The sequence below is a fragment of the Canis lupus genome, chromosome 27 (assembly GCF_048164855.1).
Source record: "Canis lupus baileyi chromosome 27, mCanLup2.hap1, whole genome shotgun sequence".
In the NCBI taxonomy this organism is placed as follows: Eukaryota; Metazoa; Chordata; class Mammalia; order Carnivora; family Canidae; genus Canis; species Canis lupus.
The window spans coordinates 20108678-20125257 of NC_132864.1; the positions used below are offsets into that span (position 1 = coordinate 20108678).

General features: G+C 40.0%; 1 protein-coding gene and 2 long non-coding RNA genes across 3 annotated transcripts in view; 2 read left to right on the forward strand and 1 right to left on the reverse strand.

Moving 5' to 3' along the window:
• The window catches only part of FBXW8 (F-box and WD repeat domain containing 8), a 120969-nt gene that overhangs the window by 68204 nt on the left and 36185 nt on the right, over window positions 1–16580 (forward strand). The window contains exons 6-7 of the mRNA XM_072802680.1: window positions 7871–8067; window positions 11047–11253. Of these exons, the coding sequence (XP_072658781.1) occupies window positions 7871–8067; window positions 11047–11253 (404 nt within the window). The remainder of the gene's footprint in view (window positions 1–7870; window positions 8068–11046; window positions 11254–16580) is intronic.
• Window positions 1–16580, reverse strand: part of LOC140619376 (uncharacterized) — a 53875-nt gene that overhangs the window by 27812 nt on the left and 9483 nt on the right. The gene's annotated exons all lie outside the window — the stretch shown is intronic.
• LOC140619380 (uncharacterized) lies at window positions 11273–14898 on the forward strand. Its single transcript, XR_012019278.1, has 2 exons — window positions 11273–11431; window positions 12107–14898. It is a non-coding gene; the product is annotated as an uncharacterized lncRNA (long non-coding RNA).

Sequence of the window (16580 nt, forward strand, 5' to 3'; positions counted from 1 at the left end):
ACACTCTGGCTGGCCTCCTCAGGGAGGTGGGAGGGGCATGTTGCAAACTGGCATGGGTGCCCATTCACAGCTGCTGAGCAGGCTTTATGTCTCCTCAAAAGACTGGCCATCGTTACTCATGTCATTGTTAACGACTGTTCCTAGTCGAGAGTGAACTCAGAGTTCCTTCAGCCCTGCTGCTGCCTGTCAAGGTGGAGAGTGCTGAGCCCATCGAGCAGGTGGGACCACCAAGCCCCACTCCTGTCTCCTTGATTGGGCTGGTCGCCTTCACTCATTGTGCTCTTCCAGATTTTTTGAGAGACCCTTTTTCTTCTTTTGTCTACGTCCTTTTCATATTTCTCATGAATGAAGCCATATTGTTGTAAGCCCAGTGCTAGCTCGGAGTTAAACATTTTTTATCCAGCTATTGAGGTGTCGTCAGGAAGAGAGAAAGACACCTGCTCTCCTTTTAGTTTCCCTGGGGTGGGGCAAATGGGGGCTGTAAGCTCTGGCTCTTAGAGATTATGCCTTGTTCAGGAAATTATAGCAACGACCTGCTTTTCAAATCACTACTGAGGAGCTACACAGAACCTCCCCCTTAAATTTGCTAAGACCTTTTGTTTTATATTGACTGGATTTGCAGGATAAATGTAGTAGGAACTTTTCGGAGTGTCTCCTCACTCCAGCGAACCTCCTTAGCCCCTGGAGAGGGACACATTCATAGTATTTGACTTAGTCTCTGGCCTCAGTTGGTTGGACAAGGATGGGGACTGGCGGCCTTGTGGGCAGCTTATTCATCGACTGAGATGTGGCATTCAGGCCTCACACTTTTAGTCTTGGTTGTGTCCTTGGAGTAGAAAACCCCACAGAATGGGGAGGATTGAAAGCTGGCTTGTGGGGAGAAAGAAAAGAATTAAACAGTTGCAGAGGCAAGATCAGTGGTGTATACAGAAGACACTGCCCTGGTATTCTGAATGTCTTTCTATTCTCTGATTCAGATTCCTTACAATCCTCCAGCTCTACTTCTTGCCCTTGGGTTCCGTGAAATAGCCCTATTCCTTTCCAATTGGTTTCCCTTTGGTATTTAAGCAAATTTCAATGAATTTCTGTTTCTTAGAACCAAAGGTCCCTTGCTAAAACCTGAGATGTACTTTCAGCAAACCTTTATTGACAGTCAGCCACTTTCATCAGCCACATTGCCAGTGATGTTCTGAATTCACTGACATAGGGAATATGGGAGAAAAAGGACACAATCCTGCCACTTCAGAAGTCTACACAATATCAAGAGCCAAAGAATCCCTATTATTGCTGTTTCTGTGAAATAAAACATGGCCTTTCAAATGAATTTATATCAGATTTTAAAAATTACCACTTATTTGGGGTCCCTGGGTGGCGCAGCAGTTTAGCGCTTGCCTTTGGCCCAGGGCGCGATCCTGGAGACCCGGGATCAAATCCCACGTCGGGCTCCCAGTGCATGGAGCCTGCTTCTCCCTCTGCCCGTGTCTCGGCCTCTCTCTCTCTCTCTCTGTGTGACTATCATAAATACATAAAAATTAAAAGAAAAACTTAAAAATTACCACTTATTTGACAACTGAATATATTTGGCTCTGACAGGCATTGACTTACTCCTTCCTTAATGTCTTGTAATGGTTGTGCATCCAGGTCAACTTGAAATGTCTGGAAAAATTAGCTGCCCCTTCTTTGGGGATATTAAAAAAATGTGACAAAATGACAAAACATTAAGCTTATTCATTTTCCTATTGCACTTTGTATTTTCTGTTATGTGTTTGTTTCTCTCAAATGTGGGTTTTATGAAAAGAGGGGTCATATCCTCTCTGCCCCCAGACAAGATGCTTGATAGCTGCCCCAAGAATGTTCGCCCCATGCAGTCAATGACTTCCTTACTTCATTTTGTCTTGTTTGCTGTAGTTTCCTTGGTGCCTAGAATAGTGGATGACCTGAAGCAGAGGCTTAGCAAACACTTATTGAATGTATTGCCGCATCAATTCCCTTTTGGCTAAATGTTGGTTAACAAGGAGTTATTGGGTTGGGGGGAAATCAGCTACAATATTCTAAGACATTCTTATAATTCCAGTATTGTTCAAGTCCCTGCAGTGTTGGGATTGTAAAAGTAGCCATGATGTAACTATTAACTGATAGATCGATCATTTATACAATTAACTTCCACTCAACCATCTCTCCCTATTTGCTGCTGTATCTGTTCCTGCCCACCTTGCCCATGTGCTTTTGGGTCAAGTATCCAGCAACACAGCTGGAAAGTTAAATTGCAAATCTTGCAAAAACGGCAGGATTTAATGTTAAAAGTGATATTGGAAGAGCATTAGAAGCGGTAATTACATGGGTAAATACACATGGCCTTTTTTTCTTACTATTTAAGTCTCTTTGAAAGAGAATCATCACCTTATGCAAAAGTGATAACAATGTACCTGGGTTTCATAACATACGTAGAGATAAAAAATATGACAACAATAGCACAGAGGCTGGAGGGCAGGAAGTGAAAGTGCATTGCGGTGAAGATCTCATGCTTCCTGTGAAGTGGGCCAGTATCTTTGGGAGGCAGACCAGTAAGTTAAAGATGAATGCTAGGGATCCCTGGGTGGCGCAGCGGTTTGGTGCCTGCCTTTGGCCCAGGGCGTGATCCTGGAGACCCGGGATCGAATCCCACATCGGGCTCCCGGTGCATGGAGCCTGCTTCTCCTTCTGCCTGTGTCTCTGCCTCTCTCTCTCTCTGTGTGACTATCATGAATAAATAAATAAAATCTTAAAAAATAAAAAAATAAAAAAAAATAAAGATGAATGCTAAAATCCTAAAGTGGCCACTAAAATAACAAAGAGATTTGGCTAATGAGCCAACAAGAGAATTAAAAGGGAATAAACACACATTCAGGTAATCCAAATAGTCTAAAAGAAGGCAGAAAAAAGAGAAAAATGAGAGCTGAGAATAAGGGGGGACAAACAGCCAAATGGTAGGTTAAACTCATTCATGCCTATGACTACACCAAAGGTAAGTAGTCTAAACACTCCAGTTAAAAGCAAGACCAATTACATGTTGTCTACGAGAAACTCATTTCAGATTGAAGACACATGGCAAAGAGAAAGAACAGAAAAATACATACTGTGCTAACACTGATCAGAAGAAAGCTGGAGTGCCAAAGTAGACAAAGTAGATCTCAGAGCAAAAAATAGAACCATAGATAAAAAGGGGCATTTCATACAACAAAGGTCACTTCATCCAGATGGCATAACATCCTTAAATGTTTATGTGTCTAACAGTGGTCTCTGAGGACTGTGCCATTGACAAGGGAAAGTCTGAGTTTTATACTTTGTGGTTGAAGGAAGTAGAATTGACACAGATGATGATGATGCCATAAGCATTCAGAAAAAAAGAATGTAGCCATTGAATTGAGTGAACCCTAGAATATGTTTTCCAGAAAGACCCTTCTTAGGATAGTTCTGTGAAACTCAACCTTCCAGCAAAGGCCATTTTATTGCATATGATTCTATTGAAATAATGATGCCAACAAAACCAAGTAGTTGATTAATAATGAAAAATGTGTTTATAGATAAACTCCATGTGTGCTTAGAGTGAGCTGTGGTTGAAGAACTTCCACATTTGGCAGAATCCAGGCAAGCCTAGGTCATTTACTCGTGGAGCTCATAGTTATTTTATGCACTGTAGATGCAACCGCATATCCAGCACTTTCCCAGCTAAATCCCAGCCCAGCCTCATCCCATACCAAGTGGCTTTGGACCAGTTGTTTAACCACTCAGAGCTTTTGCTCCCTTTTGTAAAATGAGGATAATGATGTTCCTTCCAAAATGGAAGTGAGTACTCAATGAGAGTAGACAAATGAAAGTGTCTGAATACTCGAAAGCTCTATGCAAATTACAATTTTTATTTCTCATCACTGATTATTGTGATGTGTCCAAACAAATGCAAACAAAGGTAATGCAGAAGTGTTTGGAGGAGCCACATCTTGGAATATGCCTATCTCCTCTTTAATGAGTAGAGCCATTGGCATTTTCTGCAGCCTATTTCTTCTGAGTCAGAGTGGAAAGAATTAGCCAGAATATTTGCCAGGGGAATGTGTTGTGGAGCCTTTTGTGATCTGCTTATCCCCTGAGTTTATCACAATTCTTAGAAAGGAACACTGTCTTATGTCTGCAGCAACATTTGACATGAAGAAAGCTCGGCTTTTGTTTGTAATCACCTACTTTGCCTACTAGCAGTTCAGAAGTCTTGCAAAGCAGCCCACACGTATTATTTTCTTCTGTCTGCATTTCTCTAGTGCTGAATGGTGCTTTATAGTAAGATCCTAAGTTCAAAGCATGTGCTATTTATAGACAGAACAAGTCAAGGAACAAAGATGGGAAGATGGATTGCAAAGAGAAGAAAAGTGAAAAAGCTTTATCTGTTTTAGGTAATAGGAAGTTACAGGAATAAAGACTGGATTTTTAGATGAGCAACAGAAGAAATTTGCATTATTAATTAAATATACTTTACAACATGGCAGGCCCTACAGAACACATAAAAAGGTAGGAATGGTTAGCCTTTTGCATAGTTTTTGTCCTTTCATCTGTGTGACAGACCTATGTGGTAGGTAGTTTATCTTCAGTTGTACAGATGAGGAGACAGGCTCACAGCTTCAAGTAACTTGCTCAGGGTCTTCAGTTAGCAAGTGGTAGAGCTGGATTTGAATTCAGATAAGCCAGACTGTTATTTCTGTACTATCATTTCTCAGTGAATTTTGAAAAATCAGTAGTAATTGAACAGGACCTTATCGAGCATGATACAGACAGTAATTATTTTCTTGGGTAAATCTTTGAGGTGAAAGAAGTAGGTAGAAATGATAAAAAGTTATTTTTTGGCAGGAAAAGATGAAGTGGCACCCCAAATACAGGGAAGTTTGTTTATGTATATTTTTAAGATTTATTTATTTTAGAGTGTGAGCAGGGAGAGAAGGGCAGAGAGAGAGAAAGAAAAAGAGAGAAACTCAAGCAGACTCCCTGCCAAGCACAGAGCCCCACACAGGGCTCAATCTCACAACCCTGAGATCATGACCTGAGCTGAAACCAAGAGACGCTTAACTGACTGAGCCACCCAGGTGCCCCCAAAAGTTTATATTTCTCATAGAAAAGTGTAAGTTCCTGCAGACAACTGGTGCTCAGGCTTGAGTATATATATGTATGTGTGTGTGTGTGTGTGTGTGTGTGTGTGTGTGTATGTACATATCCCTAGAGTTTCTGCTGCCCTCAAATCTGCATGTCTAACAAGCCCCCAGGTGACTCTGCCGCTGCTGCTGCTGCTGGCCTGGGGACCACACTTGTGTTTCACTGCTGCAGACCATTGGAGAAAGGTGGAGATGTGGCCAGTGTAAGAGGAATTCATCTGGGAATTCATCATATAAAAGAAAGCACCACTGCTCACTGTGGCTGGAAGAGTGTGATGTGAGGGAAGGATGTAAAATACAAGAACCTTGTAGAGTATAGGTTAATGGCTGTCTTCATTATCTGGCTAGCATCTAGAGCAGTGCCCTGTCTATAACATGCTCAGTAATTGTTTGCATGATGTCTCACACCTGTTAGAATGGCTGTCATCAAGATAAGTGATGACAAATGCTGATGAGAATGTGGAGAGAAAGGATCCTTTATGCACTGCTGGTGGGAATGGAAATTGGTGCAGCCACTCTGGAAAACAGTGTGGAGGTTCCTCAAAAAACTAAATATAGAACTACCATATGAGCTAGCAATCCCACTTCTGGGCTTATATCCAAAAGGAAATGAAATCACTGTCCCAAAGAGATTTCTGTACCCCCATCCCATGTTCATGGCAGCATTATTCACAATAGCAGAGATATGGGAACAACATAAATGTCCATTGATGGATCGATGGATAAAGAAACTTTGAGGAATCCGTGGGTGGCTCAGCAATTTGGCGCCTGCCTTTGGCCCAGAGCGCCATCCTAGAGTCCCAGGATCGAGTCCCACGTCAGGCTCCTGGCATGGAGCCTGCCTCTCCTTCCTCCTGTGTCTCTGTCTCTGTCTCTCTGTCTCTTTCTCAAATAAATAAATAAATAAATCTTTAAAAAAAAGAAAATTTGGTATTCCTATACAATGGAATACTATTCAACCATAAAAAGAAGGAAAGCCTGCTATTTGCAACAATATGCGCGAACCCTGAGGGCAGTATGCTAAGTGAAATAAACCAAAGGAAAAACAAATAATGTATGATCTCATGTGGAATTTAATAAAACAACAAACTCTGAACAGATCTGTGATTCCTGAGGGCTGGAGGTGTAGGGGAAATGGATGAAGGTGGTCAAAAGGTATATAAACTTCCAGTTATAAGATAAATAAGCTCTGGGGATCTAATATACAACATGATGATATCGTTAATACTGTATTGTATATTTGAAAGTTGCTAAGAGAGTAGATCTCAAAATTTCTCATTATAAGGAAAAATTTGTTAATTATGTGAGGTGATGGATGTTAACTAAACTTTGGTGATCATTTCACAATATATGCATATATCAAATCATTATGTTGCACAACTTAAACTTACACAATGTTGTATGTCAGTTGTATCAGTAAAACTGGGAAATAATTGTTGAATGAATGAATAATTAGAATGAATTAAGAATTCCATATGTTAGAAATATTCAAGGAGCGCCTGGGTGGCTCAGTTGGTTAGCCATCCAACTGTTGATTTCGGCTCAGGTCATGGTCTTAGTTCATGGGATCAAGCCCCATATGGGCTCCACACTCAGCAGGGAGTCTGCTTGAGATTCTCTCTTCCTTTCCCTCTGCCCCTCCCTGCTCACATGCTCATTTGCAGTCACTTTCTCTCCTCTCTAAAATAAATAAAATCTTTTTTAAAAAAATTCAGCAATTGATATATGTTCTCCCATTCTTTTTAAGTCTCTCTTATAAAAACATTTTCTAGAATTTATCTTTTTGGTAGAAATAATTTTGGGGAAAATCTTCAGAATATATAAGAGGATATATAGTAAAATGCCTTCCTACTCTTATCTCTTCTGTTTCTTTCCTTCAAGACCAATCATTAGTAAAGTTTCTTGGGTCTCCTTCCTACACAAGGATAGTCTATGTATATGTGTGTTTGTGTATAAATTTGTTAAAACATATACCACTATTCTGTCCTTTATTCTTTTCATTTAGTAATATATTTTGTTGATCATTTCATTTTCTTATACATAAGGGTGACTCAGTCTTGTTTGGTCATTTTTAATTTAAATTCCAAAGTGTGGTGAACATTTACATTAATTTTTTAAATTAATTATTAATATTTTTGACATAATTAAAAACAGTACAAAAAAAACAGTACAGTGACTATCCTATATACATTTGTAATTTGGTAAATATTATCAAATTGCCTTCAAAGTTGGGTGAATTAGTTTACATCCCCAGCAACAATTTAAGATATTTAAATATAGATAGAATTTATTAAGATAGAGGATAGAATTTATTTTCCCATATCCTCAACAAAATGTTTTATGAAAATTTTCACCTTTGTCAATTTGATTGATAAAAAATAATATTCTATTCCCGTTTTTATTTATATTTTTCTAATTGTGAGTGACTTTTTGTTTTTTTATTTTTATGTCAGTTGTATTTCTTTTTCAGTGGCCAAGATGCTCATGTCCTTTGCTCAATTCTTAATTGCTTTTTTCCTTGAACTTTAGGAACTCTTTATTAAGGAAATTAGTCCTTTGTTATATGTGATGCAAATTGATCATTTACCTTTTAGTTTTCTTTATATTGCACAATTGTTTTTATAATTGTGCATTCTAAGTGAATTTAAAATGGTTACCTGCAAAAAAAATGGCTACCTGCATTGTTTTTCTCTACATAGGATTTCTTAATATTTGGGATCTAAGGACTGGAAAGTATCCTGTCCATCGTTTTGAGCATGACGCAAGAATACAGGCACTAGCCCTCAGCCAGGAAGATGCAACTGTTGCCACAGCTTCTGCTTTTGATGTTGTGATGTTACGCCCCAATGAGGAGGGGTATTGGCAAATCACTGCTGAATTTGAAGTTCAGAAACTGGTAAGCTTTTTAGTCCAGTCACCGTATTCACCATTCTGGAATCTCCAGGTCTCATAGGGACAGATGGTAATGATGGTGGCAGCTCCTGTTCACTCATGGCTTCCTGTGGGCCTTAACATTTCTAAATCTCACAGTAGCTTTGCAAAATAGATAGTATTCTTTCCCCCAGTTACCAAAAAGCCAATAGAGGCTTAGAGCCAATCTGAGGCTTTGCCCAGATCTCAAAGCTAGGAAGTTGTGCTTCAAGCCTCAGGGCTGACTTTAAGGCTAAGGTTTCTCATCTGGGTCTGAAGCTGTGGTCCTCAGCTTTCTTCACATTCACCCCTGGAAATCTGAGCTTGGTTTCTGGCCTATTATAGAAGTGAAAATGAATTCAGTGGTATCATCCCAGTCCATATGGGAAGGAAGATTTCCATCCTGCACTTTCTTCCGCCTAAGATTTTCTCACCTGGAATTAAAAGTAACTCCTGAGTGAAAATAAATTTAAGTCAGTGTTAATTGGATAGCCGCGTTCCAGGGTGTCCTGTGTGAGACTCAGCCAACCTTAAGACCTCTTCACATAGATCCTATCTCCAAGTATAGTTGTACTTGAGCCTCCATGTTTATATGGCAGGAGATGATTTTGTGGTAAGAAGAAAGAGCTCAAATCTGTGCTAAATTTAGATTTAATTTAAACACTTGATTTTGGCAGTACTGGAGGAGTGAACAGAAAAGCCGGTATTGAATGATGAATTGGTGGTCTAACCCAGAACAGATCTTGTTCTCCTCCCTTTCTCACCCTGCTAGAAATCTTGTTAGGCTTGAGTAACTAAAAAGCCATGGTGTCACCACTTCACCCCAATAAGCTTCTCGTCCCTTAAAGACCAATTTCTACAGTTTGGGTGGTGGTTTCCCCAAACAGCCTGATGCTCCTTTTGGAGTTTTATTAGAAAAATGTGGAAGTACTATCTTTCTGTTTGTTCTTAAAACTACCATAGTGTTTATTATTTGGTCTCTACCTAAAGAACATTCTACACTAGCAATAATTATATGAATTCAGACAATTATTTAAGATGTGAGTTCCTCTATACAGGGTAAATCCTGCCTTGGCAATAAGGTGGTGTTCTGGCATAGACTAGAAGCTTTTTGAAGTAGTTTATAGCTCTTGGCGAATGGCACAACCACAGCCGATATGAGCCTCTTGGTCTGTCAATACTCCAACAGTAAAGTGAAATTAAATGGCTAGACTGAGGATGTTGATTTTAGGAAAATAAGAAATGAGTTTTAGAATACGAGAGAGAGGAAGGAAGCAGACACTGCTGGAGGCATGTGTTACTATACTTCTTATGTGTTATTTCTCCTCCTGGGTTAGGGGTTGCCATAGAATATGCTGTCACTGAAAAAGGCACCTCTTGGCCCATTAGTGCTGGGCCATTTTTGTCTTCCCCAGATAGGCTCCCTGAATCACAGTGGCGGTGTTCCCCAGTTTGTACTACTGGCTGAGAACGTCTGTCCTTTGTGATGAGTTCTTGGCTGGGGATGTGGGGCCGTGCTCACTCTTGGGCCGGAGGATTAGCATAGTCACCCGGATGTTTACGCTCTCCCAAGCTCCTTTGGACAGTCCTCAGGATTCAGGCTTTTGAACTCATTTGGCTTATTGTCAGGGCAGTGCTGTCCTTTTACACAGTGGTTTTCATAATTACACAGCATGGCACACCTTCTGCTTTTGTGCTCTCAGATTTTACTCGAGGTGAAAACCTGGTGTAAACTGTGCTCAGGAAAAATGTGCCACTTCGGGACATAGACAAGCAAATTATTCCTAAAGGGAACACCTCATTCCCCTGCAGTTTAGAGAAAGTGTTGCAATAATGCAGTCAGGAGTACTGAAGTGGCATAAAAGTACTGGTGGCAGCCTTTCTACCCTCGATGACATTGAAGCCAGCAGAGGACATGTAACTCAGGTACTTTTAGTCTTTTAGCAACACAAATATCATTTTTGGTATTTGCACAAATGTTAAAATGTGAAGTGTGCTAATTTGGAACGGAGTGGATTTCATTCAATTTCTTGTAAAAAAAAAAAACTTAAAATTTTTTGAATAGTTATACCCTCATGGTTCAGAATTTAAAAGATATAGAAAGGTTTACAGGGAGAAATCTGTCTTCCACTCCATCAAAAAACTCTGTGCCCTTTTCAAAGGCAGCCGTTGTTAGCAGATTTATAGTTGCATAAGCCACATATATGTCTCATGGTACCTCTGGTCCCCCTGGCCCCCCTTCACACACATTAGCACACTGTGAATCATATCACTTTGCTTCCTTGCCTCCCGCACCCCCAAATTTATCTTGGAGATGATTCCATTTGTATCAGTTTATAAAGAATGCTTCATGCTTGTTTTCTGTGGCTGCATAGTATTCCAATAGATACACTGTTAATTAGTCTCTTAATAAGGCATGTTTAGGCTTTCCCAGTTTTAGTTAAGACAACATAGTGCCACAGTAAGTAACCATGTACACAGTTGTTTTGCATATGTGTGAATTTATCTGTAAATAAATTCCTAGGGCTGACTTGCTGGTTCAGAGCGCATATGCCTTTGACATTGTGGTAAGTTTTGCCAGTGTCTCTCTAGAGAGGCTGGACCAGTTTACATCCCACCAACCATAAGTGGGATCCACAAATGTGGTTGTCCCTTCCTCTAGTTCTAGATCAGTGTCCTAGCAGGCTAATTGATCTTTGCTGATATGACTGGTGAAAATGGTATTGCTGAATTTTTATTTCACATTCCTCTTTTTAGGAATATATCATGTTTCTTTTACAAAGAGCAACTTTTTTGTTAGTGTGAGAACTATGTTCTCATTTCCTGTGAACTGTGACCCTTTGCCTGTCTTTTTCTGTTAGGGTTGCTGGCCTTATTGATGTGTAGGAGAAATTGTATTTTTTACCAAGTCAGGAGGAACTATAGGTGAGATCTGATGGGCTACATAACTCTTATCCTTTCACAGGTTGACTACCTTGAAATAGTACCAGATACTGGAAGGTACCCTGTGGCAGTGGCCACGGCTGGAGATCTGGTATACCTGCTAAAGGCTGAAGACTCTGCCAGAACCCTCCATTATGTGTACGGCCAGCCAGTCACATGTCTGGATGTCTCAGCCAACCAGGCTGCTTTTGGTGTGAAGAGTCTAGGATGGGTATACGAAGGAAACAAGGTACAAAAATAGTAAGATGTATAAGTAACAAAAAAAGAACATTGATTTTTATTTTTTATAAGGCAATTAAAAAATTAAATCTCTCTGTTTATATTTTATAAGGTGTATTCAGGCACTATATATTCAGCATGGTGAAAAAGAGGAATCTCAAGCACTTCTAAAGGATATAAAATGAAAAGTAACTGTTTCCTTTCTCCTGCCTTCCCCCAGCCTCCCTCCACAGAAGAAACTATTAAACATTTTTTAGGTGTCCATCTAGAAAAATTTAACGCATTTATAGGTACATTTATACACTAAAAACTTATCTTTGTAGAAATGAGATCATAGTATACATATTGTCCTGTACTCAACATTTTTATTCAGTAATCTACCTTGGAGAGCATTCCCTGTCAGCACATACCATGCTCCTTCTCACTGGGATTCCAGTGTATGCTTACGACCCATAGTCTGTTTATTCAGCCCCCTTGCTGGTAGGCAGTTAGGTCGCTTTCACTATTTGGGCTATTAAAGACCATGCTACAGTGTGTACTGCAACCTTTGAAAAGTCCTTGTGTAGTATACCTCTAGGAGAAATTCTAGCAGTTATTATGTTGCTTGGTCAGAGGGTCTGTGCACTTAAGATGGTGATGGACATTGCCAAATCGCCCTCTAAAAGGGTTGCACCAAAATTTATTTTCTCACTAATAGTGTATAAAAGTGCCTTCTGATAATCTTTGAGTCACAATTAAGGAGACAGGTTTTTAATTGAAATTGTTTCCATGATGACTAAATTTTATCACTACCTAATATTTTACTATCCTGACTATAGGCCAAGTACTTAGTCTTAAAGCTGATTTATCTCTGTTTCTTCCAGTGGAATCAGGGGAGAAAAGGATCAACTTTTGTTTTGTTTTTCTCCAATTTGCCTGATCTTGACCCCGCTGGCAGTGGGTGCTATCTTTGGGAAGGAACTTCCTGAGCCAACAGCTCCTCTCCTTCTGCAAGGAGACCCTCTTCCACGGAGCAGCATTATGGCCTGAAGAGCAGGCTCCGGAGGCACACAGCCTGACCTTCAGTCCCAACACACTAGTAATCTATGCCCTGTGTGACCTTAAGGGGGTTACTTAAGTCTCATTATGCCTCAGTTTTCTCATTGGTAAAAAGGGATGTCAGAATAGTAGCTACTTCATAAAGTTGTAGGGTCAGATAAAAACTTGTCTGTAAAGCTTTAAGCATAGTGCCTGGCATGTGAGCATTACCATCATGACACTTCCTGCTTGTTTCCTCCACTCATAGTTTTAAGTTTGGCCTCTGGTTGTGATTTTTACATCTTGTTTCCCCTATGTATAGTCCCCTCCAAGATAAAACCTCATTCATCAAGGTGTTCACTGGTTTTGTAATTTAGTAAATGCTTAAAGAATTAAAGCATCCTGGATTGCAATGACCTAATCTTCGTTAAGGAAGGTGCATAAAGCAGTCAAAAATACATGTGGCTCTTTGCAACCTCACTGTGACAACGAACTCCCTCTATGCTTCTAGTTGGCCTGTTTTGTGGGAGGACATTCAACACAATTTAGCTGGAAAGATGGCCTTAGCATAATCTAACTCCTGTGCCATGCCTTCCTGGGGGAGTGGGTGCAGGAGGGGAGAGCTCTTGGTTTTGTAAGGCGTTGAGAAAACCTTCTTTTCTGGTCACCAGTGAGCTCATTTGTTGAGAGAAGAGAGACTGTTTGCTTTCTTAGTTTTCATCCATCATACTTTCAAGTTTTGGTTATCTCCTTTATTTCTCAAGTTCTCAGTGTAGTGAGGTGATAGTTATATTTAGCGCTAGTCTGGTTTAAATTTGTCCTATTTTAATCAGTTTTTCATAGGCAAGTCCTCTTTCTCTTTTACTTACTTAAGTGGATGTATTTGAGAAACCAGTAAAGGGGATAGTTCAGCACAAAATTAGCCTAGGCACATCCTTTAGATATTAACGTAAGGAAGTTTTTGGCTGTCTCTTGGGTTTTCCCACCCGCTTAAAAGCAGTAATTATAAGCATCAACTGATTAATCCACTGATTTTATGAAAATTCACTTTGAAAAGTTTATAGTTCCTCAAAGAAGTCATTATTAACTGGTATTTTTCGCTGATGTTTTATTTTATTTTATTTTTTTAAGATTTTATTTATTCATAGAGACAGAGAGAGAGGGGCAGAGACACAGGCAGAGGGAGAAGCAGGCTCCATACAGGAAGCCCGACGTGGGACTCGATCCCGAGTCTCCAGGATCACACCCCAGGCTGCAGGCGGCATTAAACCGCTGCGCCACCGGGACTGCCCTCATTGATGTTTTAAAATGAAGAGAGTAGTAAATTTGCTACGAGAATGTGTTTCATGATCTCTTTGAATCTAACAGTAACATTAGTCATCCAAATATTTTGTGAGTGTAGCTCCAAACCTTCCAACACTTATGTGGGTGGATGGCTGGTTGTTGTTAGTAGTGCAGTAATAACTTTGCATTGAGATGTTTCTCCAACATGAATGCCACCCACTGGAACACGAGGGAAGCCAAGCTATATCTATGAAACTTTCCTCATTTTTCAGGAGGCAGCACTTTCCATCTGATTTTGTTCAATGGATTCTCTGCTTCCTGAGAAAAACTTGCATTTTTAGGAAATGTAATTGTCCTGTAACATTTCTGAGTGAATTAAGCCATGTTATGGGTGACTAAATAAGATTTTAGTATCATCCTGCTATCCTATAATGTAATATCATAATTCCCAAACAGTCTCATGTGCAGTGCCCAGTGTCCCTGTGCTTGTGAATGCCATGTTTTGGTTTTATCTGCTTGGGCCTGGCAGCGTGTGGCCCAGCACATTTTATTAGGCTGGTGTGAGACTATTAGCAGTAGAGTTTGCCTAGAACTACATACACATAGAGGTTTGTGTCTGTGCCTCTGGCTTGTATATTTAGGATTCAGATGAAGGCTTTATGAGAACAGAGAGTTTGGTTTATCTTCGTTTGTATTGATACAGAACTGGGGTTTAGTTATAATCCGTTGTTGCTTAAGTGTGATCAAAGCAGACAGTGAAGTCCAAATGTTGATACAGAATTTGAGTCAGCAACCAGAATCTTCCTAACCTGTAGAAGTATTCCAGAGGTGTTATTTTTGTTTAGTTGGAGAATATCCTTGTACCATATATTGATCACGTTAGCATATTATAGGCACCACAGCTGTCTGAGCATCAAGTAATAATGATTCAAATCCATCCGTTCATACATCTAGCTAGCCAGCTGGACATGTTTTCAATACAGAGGTAGAGAACACCAGTTGTGTTCCTGGCATTAGAGCATTCAAATGGCATTCTACACAGACTTCAGCAAATTGGCTCTTGTTGGAGCCTAGCTCTGTTAATATACATAGTCTCCTAAGGAAATGAAACCAAGGAATGTAGCACAAATGTAGTTAGTCTTGGGGCACCTGAGTGGCTCAGTTGGTTAAGCGCCCAATTCTTGATTTCAGCTCAGGTCATGAACTCAGGGTCATGAGACCAAGTCCAGCATCAGGCTCCATAGAATCTGCTTAAGATTCTCTCTTTCCCACTGAGGGGGGCACTTGATGGAATGAGCACTGGGTATGTTGGCAGATCTAACTCCAATAAAAAAAATATACAAAAAAAAAAAAAGATTCTCTCTTTCCCTCTGGCCCTTCCTTCCTCACATGTGCGCACATGCTTTCTCTCTCTCTCTCCCTCTCTCTGAAAGAAAGGAAGGAAGGAAGGAAGGAGAAAGAAAGAGAGAGAAAGAAAGAAAGAGAAAGAAAGACGAAAGAAAGAAAGAAAGAAAGAAAGAAAGAAAGAAAGAAAGAAAGAAAGAAAGAAAAAGAAAGAAAGAAAGATAGATAGATAGATGTATTTAGTCTTAAGAAAAGGCTTGTAAATACAGCTGGTTGTTCAGCTGTTTCCAGCTCAGGTAGGAAGGATCAGAGAGAGAGAGAGTTAGTGCTCTGGTACATCTTGGTTTGCCTGTGTGCAGGGATCCCCAGACTTAAAAGTTCCAGAGTTTTGAGAGTTGTTGTTGTTGGTTTTTTTTTTTTTTTTTTTTTTTTTTTTTTATTTATTTACTCATGAGAGACACACAGAGGCAGAGACACAGGCAGAGGGAGAAGCAAGCTCCATGCAAGGAGCCTGACGTGGGACTTGATCCCGGGACCCCAGAATCACACCCTGGGCTGAAGGTGGCGCTAAACCGCTGAGCCACCCAGGCTGCCCAAGTTCCAGAGTTTTGGTATTGCCTTGTTGGGCTCTTGACTTCAGTGGCATAAATAACTTGAAAGATAGCCATTGCTAAGTGGCATGTGATCATGAGGGAAAGCAAATGTTATTGCAATTACTCTAGCCTCCATTGTGCTACAGTGCGAAAATCAGTGTCAACTCTGTTACCATTGCTCTAAGATTTGTTTTTATGTCTCACATTTCCTGAATCTGTCAAAAACACTTCATCCATGAAAATGCTATTTATGATACCGTATTATCTTTATTAATTCTTATGCTGTTTGAATTAAATTTTGCTCTTAGAGGTAGAGGGTTAGAAGCTAGAATTGCCTCATTTAAGAGCATTATGTTGACGAAGAGTCTCATGCCTCATAAAGGAAAGAGACCCATTTAGGGCTCCTAGCATCATTCCATGTATTTGGACATATTTCCTAATTTAGTTCTGAAGTACTTGGCATTGGATGGCAGATTGTATTAAGCAGCATGCGGCGTGCATCCTAACCAGGGAGATGTGAGTGAAGTAATCCAGAAGGCTGGAACGTGTTTGACAAGGACGCTTGCTTGGCGCTGCTGCCTCAGCTTACATCACGCTGGAAAATAATTGCTAACGTCTCCTATGATAATCATTCCCTGTTCATGGACGTGAAAGGACTCTGGATTGGTGGTTTGTGCTCATCATAAGTTGAAACATATATCCGAGAAAGCCCTTGGAATCAGAAACACAGTGCCCATGGATTCGGGCTCCTCTCTCCCATACCTACACCAGAATAGGAAATCCATCTTTTGCTCAAAGTTCTATTCCAGAGAACAAAACCTTCATATTTTACAAACAGGATGACTAATTTAAAATTGAAAGTTCACAAAGTAAATGGCTAATTTCCTTTTCACTCTCACCTTAAAAGCTTTAAAATTTTTTATATATACTTTGTTCTTGGAGAAATTTAGGAAAACAGCTCTTGGAGACCCGTTTTCTGGGTTACTAAGTGATGTGGACTACCAAAAAGGTCCATTTTTGCTGTTGAGGTTGCTGCCATTGTTAGTGACTGCTTATTGCACCCATGCTGTATGCTAGATTTCTCTTTTTCTTTTTTTAA